General features: G+C 42.9%; 1 protein-coding gene across 1 annotated transcript; it reads right to left on the bottom strand.

The window, feature by feature from the left end:
* Nucleotides 1-4,645: 4,645 nt before the first annotated feature.
* On the bottom strand, nt 4,646-16,005 carry LOC311060229 (inactive all-trans-retinol 13,14-reductase; the record flags this gene model as incomplete). Its single annotated transcript, XM_084078362.1, has 11 exons — nt 4,646-4,815; nt 5,296-5,455; nt 6,436-6,602; nt 7,115-7,224; nt 7,536-7,674; nt 8,033-8,155; nt 8,472-8,669; nt 9,412-9,607; nt 12,153-12,394; nt 13,387-13,569; nt 15,849-16,005. The coding sequence occupies 11 exons, from the start codon at nt 16,003-16,005 to the stop codon at nt 4,646-4,648; spliced, it is 1,845 nt and encodes a 614-aa protein (XP_083934488.1).
* Nucleotides 16,006-17,696: the final 1,691 nt, after the last annotated feature.

Genomic DNA, 17,696 nt, shown 5'->3' with positions numbered 1-17,696 from the left:
GGTAAAAGTCTGAGAAGTACAAGCTCACAACGCGTTGTGAGGCGTCAAATGAACTTCTACTGTCGATCTGCAATTTTCGGATAGACAAGTATGAAATGGGGCTTAATTGGTAAATGTATGTTTTGTAGCAATAATCACAATCTTTAAACAAACGTATAACTAAAGTTTTCAAATAATTGTAGTGGGGTAAAAAGTACAATATTTGCCTCTGAGATGTAATGGAGTAGAAGTATGAAGCATTGAAAATGGAAATACTCAAGTAACGTAAAAGCACCTCAGAATTGCACTTCAGTACAGTACTTCAGTGAATTGCAGATCTACTATTTCTGATGCTGTGACGCTGTTGCATGATCAAGTATTACATTACGAAAAAACACAGGATTCAAATTGAAAAATAGCAAAAATAGCAGATCAACAAGTTCAAAACGCGTCACTTTGTGCTGCGCTTCGAGCTTGTAGATCTGCTATTTTTATACTTTTGTGTGACGCTGCAGTATGATCAAGCAGGGCATTCATTTACAAAAAAAAAACACAAAAACCTTAAACATGGAGATAAGAGGTTTCTGCCCGACAGCAACGATATACTTAGTTACTTTCCATCACTGTGTGCTGCATTGGTTCTCAAAGTGGTGTCCGGGGACCCCCAGGGGTCCTTGGGGGGGTACCAGGGGGTCCCTAGCAAAATTAATGAATAAAGCGTCACAATCATTTTAACCCCTTTATCCATATTTTATACATTGCTATTAAAAAATAGCAGATCTACAAGCTCATAGCACGGCACTCAGATCTGCTATTTTTGAAAAATCTTGAAAATGTGTGCAAATCTTTGAATATATATATTTTTAAAGCGAACATTTGTAACTCAAATCTTTGCTTCTGGGGGTCCCTGGAACAAAATATTTTGAGATGGGGGTCCGCGGCCAAACACATATCATTTTGGGGGTCCTTGACATGAAAAAGTTTGAGAAAAACTGCTTTACTGCACAGCAGAACATGCACAGCCTTAGCTGTAGTGACACACAGAGGGCTTGTACAGGGCGAGTGGTAACACACACACACAGCATCCCACCACCGTGGGCCTGGGAGAGGCTGGGACAGAGGGGGCATTCTTCTCTGCAGATCCCCCTGGTCGTCCCGTTTTAGACCACAGCCCCGCCAGCCAATCTGTTCGCCGCTTACTGAGGAAATGTTCACTTAGCGCAGGAAGTCTGAGGTTTCCCCCGCTTTACCTTTTGATGCCAGTGCTTAGCCAAACAACACGGGGGTTATTAGCCGGGTCAGAACAACATAGGTGGGAACCGAAGGCCCCGGGAGAGTCTACAAGGTCAATTTGACTCTGGATAATATTTAAAGAGCGCTAATATTTTTTAAGAGTAATGTTTAAAATGCCATAGGGACTTCTCTGTGGTTTGAGTCCCTCCCTATGGCATTAGATCAGTGGTTCTCACCTGAAAATCTCTACAGCGCTTGTGGCCCACCCATCTGACCACTTAACACAGTAGCCGACAGGCTGCCGTGTTAAAGGAGAATTCCGGACTAGCCCTTTTCTTACCTTTTATATGATGTTATTATATCCTATAGGACGAGTGGTACAGTAGAACATTTTCATAACTCCACCGCAGCTAAAAACGTGAGCGGATGGTCCTGGTCCGTGCGCTAAATCGCATATTTCTATTAGATGCGGCCCTCCGGAAGTCTCCGGAGATTTCACCCATGATTTCATCCAAGCCGCTTGTAAACACTACAGCATCATGTCAGTATCATGGTCAGTATCATGGTCAGTATCATGTCAGTATCATGTCAGTATCATGTCAGTATCATGGTCAGTATCATGGTCAGTATCATGGTCAGTATCATGGTCAGTAGCATGGTCAGTAGCATGGTCAGTAGCATGGTCAGTATCATGTCAGTATCATGGTCAGTATCATGTCAGTATCATGGTCAGTAGCATGGTCAGTATCATGGTCAGTATCATGTCAGTATCATGTCAGTATCATGGTCAGTAGCATGGTCAGTATCATGTCAGTATCATGTCAGTATCATGGTCAGTATCACGGTCAGTAGCATGGTCAGTAGCATGGTCAGTATCATGTCAGTATCATGGTAAGTATATTGTCAGTATCATGGTCAGTAGCATGGTCAGTAGCATGGTCAGTATCATGTCAGTATCATGGTCAGTATCACGGTCAGTAGCATGGTCAGTAGCATGGTCAGTATCATGTCAGTATCATGGTCAGTATCACGGTCAGTAGCATGGTCAGTAGCATGGTCAGTATCATGGTCAGTAGCATGGTCAGTATCACGGTCAGTAGCATGGTCAGTAGCATGGTCAGTATCATGTCAGTATCATGGTCAGTATCACGGTCAGTAGCATGGTCAGTAGCATGGTCAGTATCATGTCAGTATCATGGTCAGTATCACGGTCAGTAGCATGGTCAGTAGCATGGTCAGTATCATGTCAGTATCATGGTCAGTATCACGGTCAGTAGCATGGTCAGTAGCATGGTCAGTATCATGGTCAGTAGCATGGTCAGTATCATGTCAGTATCATGGTCAGTAGCATGGTCAGTATCATGTCAGTATCATGTCAGTATCATGGTCAGTATCACGGTCAGTAGCATGGTCAGTAGCATGGTCAGTATCATGTCAGTATCATGGTAAGTATATTGTCAGTATCATGGTCAGTAGCATGGTCAGTATCATGGTCAGTATATTATCAGTATCATAGTCAGTAGCATGGTCAGTATCATGGTCAGTAGCATGGTCAGTATCATGTCAGTAGCATGGTCAGTATCATGGTCAGTAGCATGTCAGTATCATGTCAGTAGCATGGTCAGTATCATGTCAGTATCATGTCAGTAGCATGGTCAGTATCATGTCAGTATCATGGTCAGTATATTATCAGTATCATGGTCAGTATTATGATCAGTAGCATGGTCAGTATCATGGTCAGTAGCATGTCAGTATCAGGTCAGTATCATGGTCAGTATCATGTCAGTATCATGGTCAGTATATTATCAGTATCATGGTCAGTATTATGATCAGTAGCATGGTCAGTATCATGGTCAGTATATTGTCAGTATCATGGACCAAACAGTCCATTTGTTTCCATTTGTACAGTTTCGGAGTTATGGGAGTCCCACTGATCTAACTTCACAAAAATGTGATTTTTTGATGTTGAACTTGCTCAACTCTGACCTATGTGCTTAATACTGAGGAGAAGAATTTGGCCACGTGATTTATTTTCTCCAGTTTCATCATGACGTCACTGGCAGAGGAAAATAATACATTGTTCTGTGAAGTACACTTTGAATGTTGGAAAGTTTTAATTTCCCAAATGCCTCCTTGTGTTTGAGTTTCTTTGACAGTATTGTGTCATTAAGAAAGTATATTTTGCAGCTAGTTTCTCAGAAAGGCTGTCTCATATTTTCAGTACATTTGACAAACCCGTTACTGTTTTAATGGTCATTGCGTTTATTTGGTTTATGCAACAAGATCACAAATCCACATCTGGCTTAACACAAAACCAAACCATAAAATGTGACAGCACAAATATATTCTGTACATTGTGCAGAATTTTGGTAAAAATTAGATGATATAATACTATGACTGTCAACCAATTGATCATCATCACTAATGTTCAGTACAAGATGACACCATTTCTGTCCACTCACTCTGTGTCTCATTGGCAGGCTGTGGACAGTTAATAGAAACTACAGCCTTTCTTTTCTTGAAAAGTTAACAAGCTGAAATAAGCTATTGTTCTTGCATCAATTAAAAAACAATTTAAATCTTGTTTGAAATTACCAAACCTACAGATGATGTCACTAGTAGGCAGGTTTTTGAACTGTCCACAGCCCTCCTCTGAGACGCAGAACGAGACAGAAATGGTCCCATCTTATAATGACCATAGGTTGAAAGTGGGTGAAGAACTCCTTTAAACACAGCTGTAATATATACGACTAAGACCAAGTGGTGCCTAACTTTCATTGTTATAACAGAATAACACAATCTATTGCATCAATAGATTGTTAATCTAAAATATTCTGCATTGTTTTGCTTTGTTTTGTGAGCCATATACAATTAATAGGCTCACAGCTTTTCAACTTAAAATACTGGCCACACACTCATTATGTGCCAGTATTGATTTGTCTATTGATTTGTCATCATTCCTCTATTTGACATTTACAAATCAATCTATCATTCATTATTTAATAACAAGAAATTGCACTGCCCCAAAATTTTAAGTTACACTATCTACATTCACTTCCGGTTCTTAAGTTAGAGATGTGGAAGCAAAACAAGGGTTGAGATAAAGGAAATTGAAACGTCAACAAGATACATGTAAGGACATTACTGTACAATGGCCTTTCACTTAAAACTAAATATAACGCCTCATATCTCAGTATTCCTCTCAAAGCCAGCAGGCTCAGATACAGCAGACGGCTCTCTGTGTATTCGACCAAAGCTCAAGTACATGATAAATGTACCCTATCTGTCTAAAGATTACACATCAGGCCAGGGTACCTCGTTGTAATCAAGGGTGCTGTTATACCGTTCTTTCAGAATTCAAAACATTAGCGTGCAGTTCACCACCATTGTCCACCAGGGGGCTTAAAGAGCTGCGGTTTGGGTTTTCCCCACCTCACAGCAGCTTCTTCTTGGCCATCTCAGCCAGATGCTGGGCCTTCCTCCTCTTCAGTTTCTTCTTCAGAAACAGCAGGTCGATGTAGACGATGTGATCCAGCACGGTGGAGGAACACAGCAGACCTCCGTGCAGAGCTCCTGCAATCCCACAGCTGAACACGTCTTGTCCTGGAATAGGCACACACACACATATAGGGTTGAACAACTACCTGAAATTCAAATAAGGGACACTCGGCCGGGCGATCTTTGTTTCTAAGAAAGCTAAGGGACGCCCAGAAAAAAATCTCACTGCTTATATGTACAGGTTTTTTTGTATATTAAATTAACCACTTGGACCCCAGCATTCACCATCCATTATTTTGGGGGGAACATTAGCCAAAAATAGCAGATCTACAAGCTCAAAAAGGCGATCCAAGTAGCCTAAAAAAACAACTCGGGTCCAGTTTACTAAGTCTAGAGGGTCTAAATGGTTACAACCTGTGTTATGGTCTATGCTGTTTGAACAATCTTACAACACGTCATACGACGGATTATCAATTGATCTTATCTTCTAGGCCTAACTTCACTGAATTGGGCTCCACTAAACATTGATTCTGGTGATGTATTTCCACCAGAAGTGTTGCTGGTCCTGGAGGCAGGCTGTCTTACCAGAGATGTAGAGGTTTTTGACCGGAGTGTCACACCTGTTCTTGGCCACGGCCTCAGCGTGGAAGCGGTCCAGGTTGTGTTCTGCAGAGTACATGGCTCCACGCTGGGCTCCCAGGTAGTGCATGTTGGTGAGAGGGGTGGCTACCTCCTGGAACACCAGCTGAGGACAAGAAAAAAACAAGACTGTGGATCTCTGACACCATGTGGCCAGTCTATGAAGTCAGTACTAAACAATCAGAAGGAGAGAAGACTGGAGACCCCTGTCAAATCCAAAAACTCCTCTTTTTGGTATCTGCCACTTGGATTAAGGTGACTTGATAGATTGACATCAAGAAGGGCCTCAGCTACCTTCACATCTCCTATAGTAGGCATTTGTTTGCGTGTTGCTGAGTGTTGCTCACAAACGTCAGTTGTATTATAAAGTTATATAAAAATGTGCAAGGCAAAGAACCCGAAAACCTACTACTTCCATACAGAATGGAACTATTTCTATTTCGAAGGGCTATTCCAAAGCCCCCTCGGGTAATGTTTTTCTGCAATGGGATAATCATTTTTTGGGGTAGACCTTGTTGAGCTGGTCATTTTAAAAGTAGTTCTCAAGTAAAAAAAATGTGGACAGCAATGATTACTATTGGAATATATATCAATGTAACACTTTTAACAAAGAATATTGCTTTTACCCCCCTTTAAAGTTCAGAAAAAAGTATATTCTTGGATTTACTTATTTGGCCAACTGGTAGCATGCACCAGAAATTTGGGGCTGATCAGTACAGTGGACTGGTTTGTGAAATTAGCCGTGGACACACACACACACACACACACACTCACACTCACACTCACACTCACACTCACACACACACACACACACACACACACACACACACACACACACACACACACACACACACACACACACACACACACACACACACACACACACACTCACTGTCTTCTAGATGGCTTGGCCCCTCCAGTGCCATGCCGTGGAAAGACAAATCATAGCAATGTAAAGTAAAAAACATTCATTGGCATTCATTGATGAGTTTATAGAACAGAGAAGAAAATCATATTAATTAAAGACTTTACTATGAATACAGTGGATTAATTGGACTGCGCTTTTGTGATGGAGAGTTAAGTTACCTTGTCTTTGATTTTGGGGAATATAGTGCAGGCCCAGTTGAAGACGTTGTTTGCGAATCTCATCTTGTAGTCGTGGTATTCGTCGCCCCTCTTACGCACTGTGGTGTCCGTCCACTCCTCAAACCACTCATAGTTCACCATGGTCAGTATGGTCATGCAAGACTTTCCTGTAGACAGACAAGACACGAGGTACAGGCTGTATTAGTTTCCCACTAAACACACATGCATGCATGGCGCACGCACGCACGCACGCACGCACGCACGCACGCACGCACGCACGCACGCACGCACACACACACACACACCAATTTCTATGTTCTTTTATAAAGACCCAGCATGGCTCTTATTATAGGATCTGGTGTACGGTATACAAGTATGTCAATATACATATACACTACAAGAAAGTAGTAAGCAACGTGATGGCCTTACTGGGTAATTTAAGCTCAGTACAACATGCATGTGTCTGTGTTTGCTGGATATTTAAAGTTGGCTGCCATTTTCATATTAATTCAAGTTTGTGGGAGTTTGTAGCGTAAAACAAAGCCTGGTGCAGTTATAGGGCGTGTAGTAGCAGCAGTAGTAGTAGTAGTAGTAGTAGTAGGAATAGTAGTACACAGTAAAATTTGTTCACTGAACTCTAGAAGTGTCAGGTGGTGTTATTAAGTGTGTGTTTGTGTACCTGGGTGTCTGATCTTGGCCTCGGGGTCTTTAGCAGAAGGCATGGTGATGAACATCATGGGAATGTTATCAGGCGCTTCCTCTTTGCTCAGAGCGAAGTAGTCCTCCATCCTACAAACACAGGAGTTACCTCAGATTTTCACAATATTATTATAGCTGTTGTTGTTATTATTATTATTATTTTGTCTCTTCTGACAAGATGTTACATGCATGATTCATTCTCATTCTCCAAGCAGAGGCAACAAACAGCAGAGACTGCTCTCTGCCTGTGTAAATGATTCTTACTATTACTGTTACGCTATACGCTAGCTCCGCCTTGTGGGCTCTGAGAGCAGCACAAGTGGAAAAATAGCCAATTTAACATGGTTGTGATGGGGCCCACTCTTCCTGCATCATATTCCCATGTGTGTCATCATGCTTACGATTGATCCAGGTCGTTGTTCTTGAAGAGCCAGAAGTTGGTGGACACCAGGCCCAGCTCCTCCTGGGTCCCCTCGAACCCGGAGAACACCAGGAAGGACCCCCTGCCGTGTTTCATCATGTCCAGCCTCTGTTGAACATCTGTGAGGGACGTAAAAGTAGCACATTTACTTAAAAGCAGCACTACGTAACTTTCCTGTTCTACCCCAGATTTGAACCTGGGTCTCCTGCGCAAGTGCTGAAATGTTAACCACTGAGCTAATAGAGCCTGCCTGCTTGCTCAGGGGTAAAATGTGATTTCAAAATGCACGTCAAACCAGAAATAGGATTGTGTGAAAAGGTTGTGTCTAACCTAGACACAGGATCTAAATGTCTCAATAGAAGAGCAGGGAGACAAAATACAACGACCCCTATTTGTTTAAGTTATATTGTATTAATATACTCTACCATACAGATTGGACAGAATAACATTTGTGAAGTGTATTAGTATAGTACCTACCAGGCTTTGTTGTGACGTGAGGTGGGACCAGTTTCTGGAAGGTGGTGAAGAGGCCACAGTTGGAGACGATGATGGGAGCGTGAATCTCCACTTCCTCGGAGAGGCCCTTCCTCACCTTCACACCTTCATAAACACGACACACAACAGAGACAATTCATACCAGAATGTCGCCCTGATTTAATACATAGGCTACTAGATAAAAAGAGTGAAATGGGCCATTTACTGTAGGAATATATTTTGATGCCAATACTTTTGTACTTTGACTCAAGTGAAAGTTTGAAGGGTTCTGTAACAGAACTGTTACATTGTGGTAATGCTACTTTTATTTAAAACATCTCTCATGGGGGTGCGTGGCCTAATGCATATCAATCTGGGGAAAGTTTGAGAAGCACTGTATTAAACTGCTCCTGTGCCGTAATGAACTGGAGTCAGTCCTTACCGTAGGCTGTGTTGTTGTCGTTGACCAGGATCTTGGTGACGGGGGCCCTGACCAGACAGGTGCCTCCGTGGTTCTGGATGGTACGGATGATGTGATAGGCGATCTCACTGGCGCCCCCCTTGGGATAGTAGGCGCCGCGCTTGTAGTGATGAATCAGCAAGGCATTGATGACGATACTGGAGTCCTTTGGTGGCACACCTGGAAGTAGACACATAATGTCATATGCACATAATAGTTGTTGTTTTAAACCCTTACATTTGCATACATTAACTATGTTAGAACCTAGCCTGGGAGCGTCCCTCTTTTGGCTCGTACAGTTCCCGTTCTCACTGGATTTATTGTGTTGTGTGATAAGCATCATACAATTATATACATTGGAATACATTGTGCACACTTCATCTGTCTCAAAAGCTAAGCATAGTTAATGCCTCTGCTTCTGATATCCCCCCTATGGTGATTCATATTTATGGCCGGTGGATATATGTTTTATCCCTGTTTCTTGTCAGACTGAATTAAATACATATACATACTGTACATAAGTTAACCACATTAACCCTCGCATCCCTATTTTAGGATTTCATTTTTTAAATGACAAAGCAGCGAAGATAGCCGATCTACAAGCTCAGGAGGAGCAGTTAGGCAGGGACACCTCGACACATCGGTTGGGGCCGGGAGTCGAACCTGGGACCGTCTGCTTCCCAGACAGGCTCTCTACAATTTACAATTTACGATTTTGGCATTTAGCAGACGCTCTTAATCCAGAGCGACTTTTAGTAAGCAAGGACAACACATTCAGCTATGGCCGCCCACCCCAAATGTAATTGTCATATGATGAGGTATATAAATTGAACCCTGCTTACAAGGTTCCCAGATTCAGTCTTGTACTCTTAGAGGTGTTACGAAGACTTTGGTGACATTGGTAACGTCCAGGAGAACTGACCATAAAACAGATAGGAAAAGATGACGTGGAGGTCTTTGTTGGAGGTCAAGGTCTCGACCAGGCCAGTGGCACCAGTGCCAGTGAGGGTGAAGATTTCTGACACAAAGTGTGCGATGCGGGTCTTGAGCAGGAACAGAGAAAACCAGCGTGGGATTAGCTTCAGGGTTGCCAGGTAGTGGGTCTTCTTGGCAGAGACCTGTTGGAAAACAAAAGGACTTCAGGAATTCACATTAAAATGAAAATGTCTGCGAATCGCCATAAAGCTGCAATCCGGAACTTAATATGTTAACCCATTAAGACCTGAGACCGATTCTACATATGTCTTCCACATCCTGACAGTTTAAAAAAAAACGTATGTTGCTATATCAGTCATGTATTTGGCCCCCGACCCCCAAATATGTTGTTACAGGGACCCCCGGAAGCAAAGATTTTAGTTAAAAAATATATACTGTATGTATTCCAAGATTTGCAACCATTTTCATGATTTTTCAGAAATAGCAGATCTACAAGGTCATAGCGTGGCACAGAGTGACACGCTATGAGATGTATATCTGCTATTTTTGAATAGCTAAAATCTAAAATGACACAGATGCTTTCCCAGTTTTAATGCGCTAATGAATAAAATGTTATTTCATCCAATCTGTATGGTAGAGCAGTGGTTCTCGACCTTTTTCGGCTCGGGGCCCACTTGAAAATCTTGAAAGCCATGTGCGTTTTCAGAGCATGTTTATTTTAATGATCAATCAATTGATTATGTTCCTGCTTGGATCAATGGCAAAGATCCTATTTATCGGTATAACAATGAAAACTCAGACCGATCTATTTTTGGCATGTCATTATTATACAGTAGGCGATAATAGTTTATAATACCATTAGACGGCCCAATCTAGTGGTATCGTTCCAAGGAACCATCACGCCAGAAGGAAATGTTTGGATCGGGGCGGTGCACCTGATCTGGCGCAGCGCTCAGGTCCTGGACCTGGTGAGACGAAGGAGGAGCCCGGCCAGGAGACAACCCACAGAGCCTAGTCCCTCCACGTGCCAGAGCCTCCCCGAGTCCCGGCAGAGTACTTCCGGAGAAGCGGACTGCCCTGTCTTTCCCTATAGGTCTGACCGTGGGTGCTACTGGGACGTAAGTCGGGGCTTGATCAACCCTGGCTGGGTCACCTGGGTGAGGGTGTATGTTGTATGTTGCGAGACCCGAAACACCCTATGACCCCAGGCTACAACACTGATGATACGTCCCAGTTGCATCCATGTGATGTTTTTCTTTATCAGTTATTCTATTTATAGTGGCTCATAGGAATTTATAGTCTACGTGACAACCAGGAATAGTTTGGTGACCACAGGAGAGACTGTTGACAGCCGGAATGTAGACGGCACCCCGGGAGCAGTATGGGTTAGCGCCCCATGCTGTGTCTTCCGTGAGGAAGAAGCCCAACAAACCCGCGGTTAGGCCTTTAGGAGGGCCATTCCAGCGTACCGCAAGCAGAGCTAATACCATTAGACGGCCCAATCTAGTGGTATCGTTCCAAGGAACCATCACGCCAGAAGGAAATGTTTGGATCGGGGCGGTGCACCTGATCTGGCGCAGCGCTCAGGTCCTGGACCTGGTGAGACGAAGGAGGAGCCCGGCCAGGAGACAACCCACAGAGCCTAGTCCCTCCACGTGCCAGAGCCTCCCCGAGTCCCGGCAGAGTACTTCCGGAGAAGCGGACTGCCCTGTCTTTCCCTATAGGTCTGACCGTGGGTGCTACTGGGACGTAAGTCGGGGCTTGATCAACCCTGGCTGGGTCACCTGGGTGAGGGTGTATGTTGTATGTTGCGAGACCCGAAACACCCTATGACCCCAGGCTACAACACTGATGATACGTCCCAGTTGCATCCATGTGATGTTTTTCTTTATCAGTTATTCTATTTATAGTGGCTCATAGGAATTTATAGACTACGTGACAACCAGGAATAGTTTGGTGACCACAGGAGAGACTGTTGACAGCCGGAATGTAGACGGCACCCCGGGAGAAGTATGGGTTAGCGCCCCATGCTGTGTCTTCCGTGAGGAAGAAGCCCAACAAACCCGCGGTTAGGCCTTTAGGAGGGCCATTCCAGCGTACCGCAAGCAGAGCTAATACCATTAGACGGCCCAATCTAGTGGTATCGTTCCAAGGAACCATCACGCCAGAAGGAAATGTTTGGATCGGGGCGGTGCACCTGATCTGGCGCAGCGCTCAGGTCCTGGACCTGGTGAGACGAAGGAGGAGCCCGGCCAGGAGACAACCCACAGAGCCTAGTCCCTCCACGTGCCAGAGCCTCCCCGAGTCCCGGCAGAGTACTTCCGGAGAAGCGGACTGCCCTGTCTTTCCCTATAGGTCTGACCGTGGGTGCTACTGGGACGTAGCGAGGGTGTATGTTGTATGTTGCGAGACCCGAAACACCCTATGACCCCAGGCTACAACACTGATGATACGTCCCAGTTGCATCCATGTGATGTTTTTCTTTATCATAAAAGAATATATGAAATAAAATGCTGATCGACAACTTCGTAGATCGTCTATTTTCACTATAATTGCATGACACTGTCGTGCGACAAAGTATAAAATAACGCTTGGTTAATACCAGATTCGGTTAATTTACTTTTATTTTATTTTAAACCACGTTTCTCTATTAATCTAAAAAGTAATCGATGGATTAATCGCTAAGAAAATAATAAATAGTTGAAGCGGCCCCAGTCTGTTCTATACCTTCATGATTTTGAAGAACGTCTCAATGGCGGCCGTGTCATCTGGGAACTGCTTCTTCAGGTGGGCCTCCATCTCGGTCTTGCCGGTGTAGATGGTGTACTCACGCTTCTCCTCGCCCAGGCCGATCTGGATGGTGTCAAAGTGCTGGTCCAGCTCGTGGAACTCCAGCTGGCCCTCGCTGATCTGGTCAAAGGCGATGCGAAGAAGGCTGTTCTCGTGGAGCTGGCCAATGTAGTGAAGCCCTGCGTGATGAACGAGAAGGAACTGATTGAACTCAAGTCAGAAAAAAGAACATACACGTATTATGTACTGTATGTACTTTTACACTATGGCAAGAAAGCCGGCTTGGTTAATTGCCTTCCAGATTCAAATGATGCAACACTCTTCCTGTTGATTTTGAATTTACAGTTTGCAGTATCACCTCTTTCCCTTTCGGGATTCAGAGACAAATATGCATCATCATCTTACATTATCTTGGAAATGTAATGCAGGGAAGGGAAATGGCTTGAGACAAGCTTTCACATGCATCCACTTTCATCCGATAGCCTGGAAACCAGACGAATCTGCCACAGCTATATATTTTTTTACCCTGGGCAGATTGGTCTGGCACTCTTCGGTTTGAATTACATTTCGCTCACCCCAGAGTTGTGGGTGACCAATCAGAGCCCACTATTCAAAGTGGGATTTTTTTTGCTGTGACGTTTGAATCTGTTTGTAACCGCCCTTTGTAAATGAATCTTCCACACCGAAGTTCCAGCCCAATATCTACGCAGTGATATTAGTCTGGACATGCCAGGCTACTCTCATCCTTCTTTAATGAATAGTTCAGGAGTTATGCACACTGGCCATTGACCCCCAAATTCCTCCACATATGAGATATTGAGTTGGAGGTGAAGGTCTAATCATATTAGATTATATGCCATTGTGTTGTGTTTTGACGATGATACTGCATTGAGTCATTGCAGGCAGAGAGACTTGCATACAAAAACAGCCAATATATATGTTTGCCTCAGCTAGGCCTACATACTGTATAACAAGGCATTCCACAAACATCGTTTGTTGTATACCTTTAGATGAGCAGGCGATTTCACCCACACGCCAACACGCCAGTGTTGCTCAGCAAGATCTACCAGCTCACAATGGCTTGTGATGCAACATGTTGTGTGAGCTTGTAGATCGGCTATTTCTTTGATATCTGCTGGCTTTATATAAATTCCCACATGGGTTCTCTTACCGACATCAAACTCAAAGCCTTTCTCTATGAAGGTGTGGCAGCAGCCTCCAGCCTGCTCATGCTGTTCCAGCAGCAGGACCTTCTTCCCCGCCTTGGCCAGCACAGCTGCAGCTGTCAGGCCTCCGATACCACTGCCGATGACGATGACGTCCAGGTTCTGAGGCACCTTGTCAACGCTGAAACCTGGACACAGATCATTGGCACACATGTTTCAGAACATACATCTATACCAGTCTTTATCAAACTTTTTAGTTTGATATTCATTAGGTCACGGACCCACATTTGATATGATTTTTCTTTTGTCTTTTTATTAATCTCTGGGACCCCAATTTACGCTATCATCAGTGTCAATTTAACTCTGACAGTATACGAATGGAACCGATTTCTCTCTCTATCAATCATTTAGCTGGGGACCCCCTGTAACCCCTGAAGGACCCCTGGGGGTCCCCGGACCCCACTTTTAGAACCGCTGATCAATACAGTATGAGTTCACTGTCCTTATTTGAAACCATTATCATTCTTTGTTTCAATACATTCCAAAGTTATAAGTTACAAAACTACAAAACTCACAAATTAAGTGGTGTCCAAGAATAGGTAATCTTATTGTGGTCATTTAATAGTTTTAACCACTTTCAAACCGGCCGTCCCTATCCTGGGCATGTCATTAAAAGGCAAATACTTCTTTTCAATAGTATCAAAACATTTCCCTCAAAAAGCTAAAATAACAGATCTACAGTAAAAGCTCACAATTCGTTGTGATGCAACATATTGTGAGAAGGTAGATCGGCTATGGACTTAACAGGATGCACAATACTTTGCAACTTGTCTCGACGTAACGTGAGGAATAGATAAATGTTTAAGTTAAAGTTGGTTTCAAATGTGTGTTATATCATTTACTATTGATAAGATTCAAGTCTGAAGGTTGCCTTGCTCGAGTCTGTCGATTGTTAACGCGTAGTTCCTGAACAGGGTTTTCTATCTCGGCAATAAATAGCAGATTAGGGTGTTGCTATAATCTCGTGGTCATAATTTCATTAAGATAAACAGCACACATGAAAGATAGCACTTCTAGTACAGTCACTGGTGCATAATTTAAAATCTATTGTTGCTGTCGGGTAGAAACCTCTTATCTCCATGTTTTTTCATAAATGAATGCCCTACTTCATCATACAAGTGTCACAGTGTCACACAAAAGCAGTGAAAATAGCTGATCTACAAGCTCACAACACGTCGCACAATAATAACAAAAGGAACGGACATACAAGGTTTCCACCTGACAACATGCAACGCAATATGTTATGACAGACAGGGAAAACTTGGGTCGTATAATAAAGTCTAAATTACATTAGTGACCATAAAAGATAAAACTATTATGTCAGGGCAGCTTGACATAGAAGGGTCCTTTGATTCAAATGATGTGGTCTCTAGTTTCCAAGTGAAATGTGTGTGTGTGTGTGTGTGCGTGCATGTGTTTTCAATGATTAAACAAACAGTGTTATGAAACCGCATAGCCACATTATTAAGGACTGTTTTAATCAAATAGGGATTATACACTTTGAAATGTTTCTCCTGCTATTGGATGAAGTGGATTTGGTGCAGAATAGTAATGGCTTCAACAACAAGTATTGTACAAGTCTCCATGCAGAATGTGTTGTACATACTATACTGTTCAGCTCATGTCCTATCTTCAGCTGTAGATATTATGACTGTACTATACCCATTAAGACCTGAGGTCGATTATACAAATGTCTTCCAAATCTAAGTTCTAAACAGTTTTCTGAAAAATGTATGTTGCTATATCAGTGGTTCTCAAACCTTTTCATGTCAAAATGATATGTATTTGGCCGCCGACCCCCCATCTCAAAAATATGTTGATCCAGGGACCCCCAGAAGCAAAGATTTGAGTTAAAAATGTTCGCTTTAAAAAACATATATATTCAAAGATTGTGGGTCCCTATTTGCACGATTGATAGTTTAGAAACCAATGGTATCCTTAGGGGGTTATCTGTCACTGTAAAACACTGATTTTACGGTGTAGATTCAGCTCAGTGGTTGTGCGTGGTCTAATTTAGATCAAACCGGGGGTCCTAGAGCAGTGGTTCTCAACCTTTTCAGGCCTTGACCCCCCAAAATAATCGTATTTGAACTGGGGACCCCCCACCCTGATAAGCACTTGAAATTGTAGGAGTTGAGACATTGCATTTAGTTTGACTTTTTTTTTATAGTATAGTTTGTTGATTACTTTTGATGCAGTAATGGCCTTTTTTCTTTTCTTTTTTGAGTTATTAAAAAGGTCTTAAAAGTCCTTAAATTGTCACTTCACTGTCACTGTCGTCGTCCCCCCCCCCCCCCCCCCAAATAAAAAATCATTTGGTGACCCCCGCCTGGGGGTCCCACCCCACAGGTTGAGAACCACTGTCCTAAAAAATCTAAAACGGTTTAGAATCACTGCTTTTATTTACCGTTCTTGATGACTTTGTCCCTCTTCCTCTGGTCAAGCTCGCGAGGGGCAGGCGGTCTCACTGACTCCAGCGAGAAGGGACTCTTCTTCCCAAACAGATACCAGTACGATCCACCGGCCCATACCGCCAGCCACACCAGGAAAATCAACAGCCACATGACGGCAAAACGAAGCCACTATACTGTCAGAGTTGGTTGATTAGCTGTTAGTGAAAGATGCTCACTTGGCCAACTCTCTTTTATACTGCACCATGTCAATAAGGACTGTGGGCAAACAAGGGCAAGAGTCAGACATGTAATTCTACTCTTGTTATGACAAGCAGTAAAGATAAAGACGAAGGGTGAAAGACACTGTTTTTTTCCCAGGAGATTATACAGTCAAATAAGTGTTGGCACCATATTCTATTTCCGGCCTGTAGGTGTCAATCGATCTTTTTTCTGTAGTGTACACACAGTCACATCTGCCGTGTTTGTTTTATTCTGAGTGCAAAATGGACTCAAAAGGGTCCATTGTTACATCCTGAGAGTATATGATAAAATAAAATGACCCGCACACCGTCTACACTTGCACTATAGGGACAACTTTATTTAAGCAACGTTTCGGTCAATAGACCTCCTTCAGGCATCCAAGGTCAGGCAAGGTCTATTGACCGAAACGTTGCTTAAATAAAGTTGTGCTTTATCATCATATCGGTGTGCTTGGTCATTTTATTTCATTATATACGTCGGATCCCTGCCTACGCACCCGTCTCTGAGCTGATCAGGTGTGCATAAGATAGTACAACCTGAGAATAAAAATTCAGATATGACATTATGTACATTGTAGATATGACATCACAGAGCCTGTTGAGGACACTGATGAGCTTCAGGTCTCACATGCAGCAATGTGGTGATTGTCCTCAAAAGTAACCGTGTGTGTGTGTGTGTGTGTGTGTGTGTGTGTGTGTGTGTGTGTGTGTGTGTGTGTGTGTGTGTGTGTGTGTGTGTGTGTGTGTGTGTGTGTGTGTGTGTGTGTGTGTGTGTGTGTGTGTGTGTGTGTGTGTGTGTGTGTGTGTGTGTGTGATTTTCATAATAGGTTGAAAGTGGTTCATTATCTGTACTGTAGTAAAGACATAAAGGTGCACCACATTATGTTTAAAGTCTACTGTGAATTAGCCACAACATATCCCTTATCTAAATTACCTTATCAGATAAGAGTAAATGTGGAGATATCCCATCCATGCAGCTTGCTGATAAGCTTTCTGAAATGTATGTACTGTATATTGTGTGTGTGCCTTATGCTGTATCTCAGAAAAACTGAATATGTCGCAACCTATTATATACTATACTTATTACTTACAATATATTATACTATATTATATTATATTATACTACATTATATTATAAAGACTGAGACTAAACAAACTACTATAGTTGGATGCTCCTCAAAGCTCAAAGAGCTGTGTAGAAATGAGCTTAAAGTCTTTGACACAGGAAGCTGCAGTGTGTCAGCGGACCAAAGAGCATGGCTAAATAATCCTATTATGAATGATGACTCTATAAGCAGCACCTGACCTGGCACACGACTCGAATGACTTTGTGTCACCGTGCTCTCGTGTCGTAACAGATTGACCCCCACTGCTCTGTGCAGAGATGGCCTGTACTGTACAATACTGCTTGTTATTCAATATTGTAAAGTTGTATATTTCTGAAAGTTGTTTTATTTTCTTTATTGCACCCGATTCTAGTTTATATATCGTTTAACTTATTGTCTGTTTGTTGTGTCTATTGTATTGTATGTTGATGTGTATGAGTTTTATAGTGGGTGTGAAGAATAGCCATGCTTAGACAAGTGCTAATAGGTGGATCCA

Source organism: Gymnoscopelus microlampas, assembly GCF_963454915.1.
Source record: "Gymnoscopelus microlampas genome assembly, chromosome: 14".
Taxonomy (NCBI): Eukaryota; Metazoa; Chordata; class Actinopteri; order Myctophiformes; family Myctophidae; genus Gymnoscopelus; species Gymnoscopelus microlampas.
This window is presented reverse-complemented; position numbering and strand designations above follow the sequence as displayed.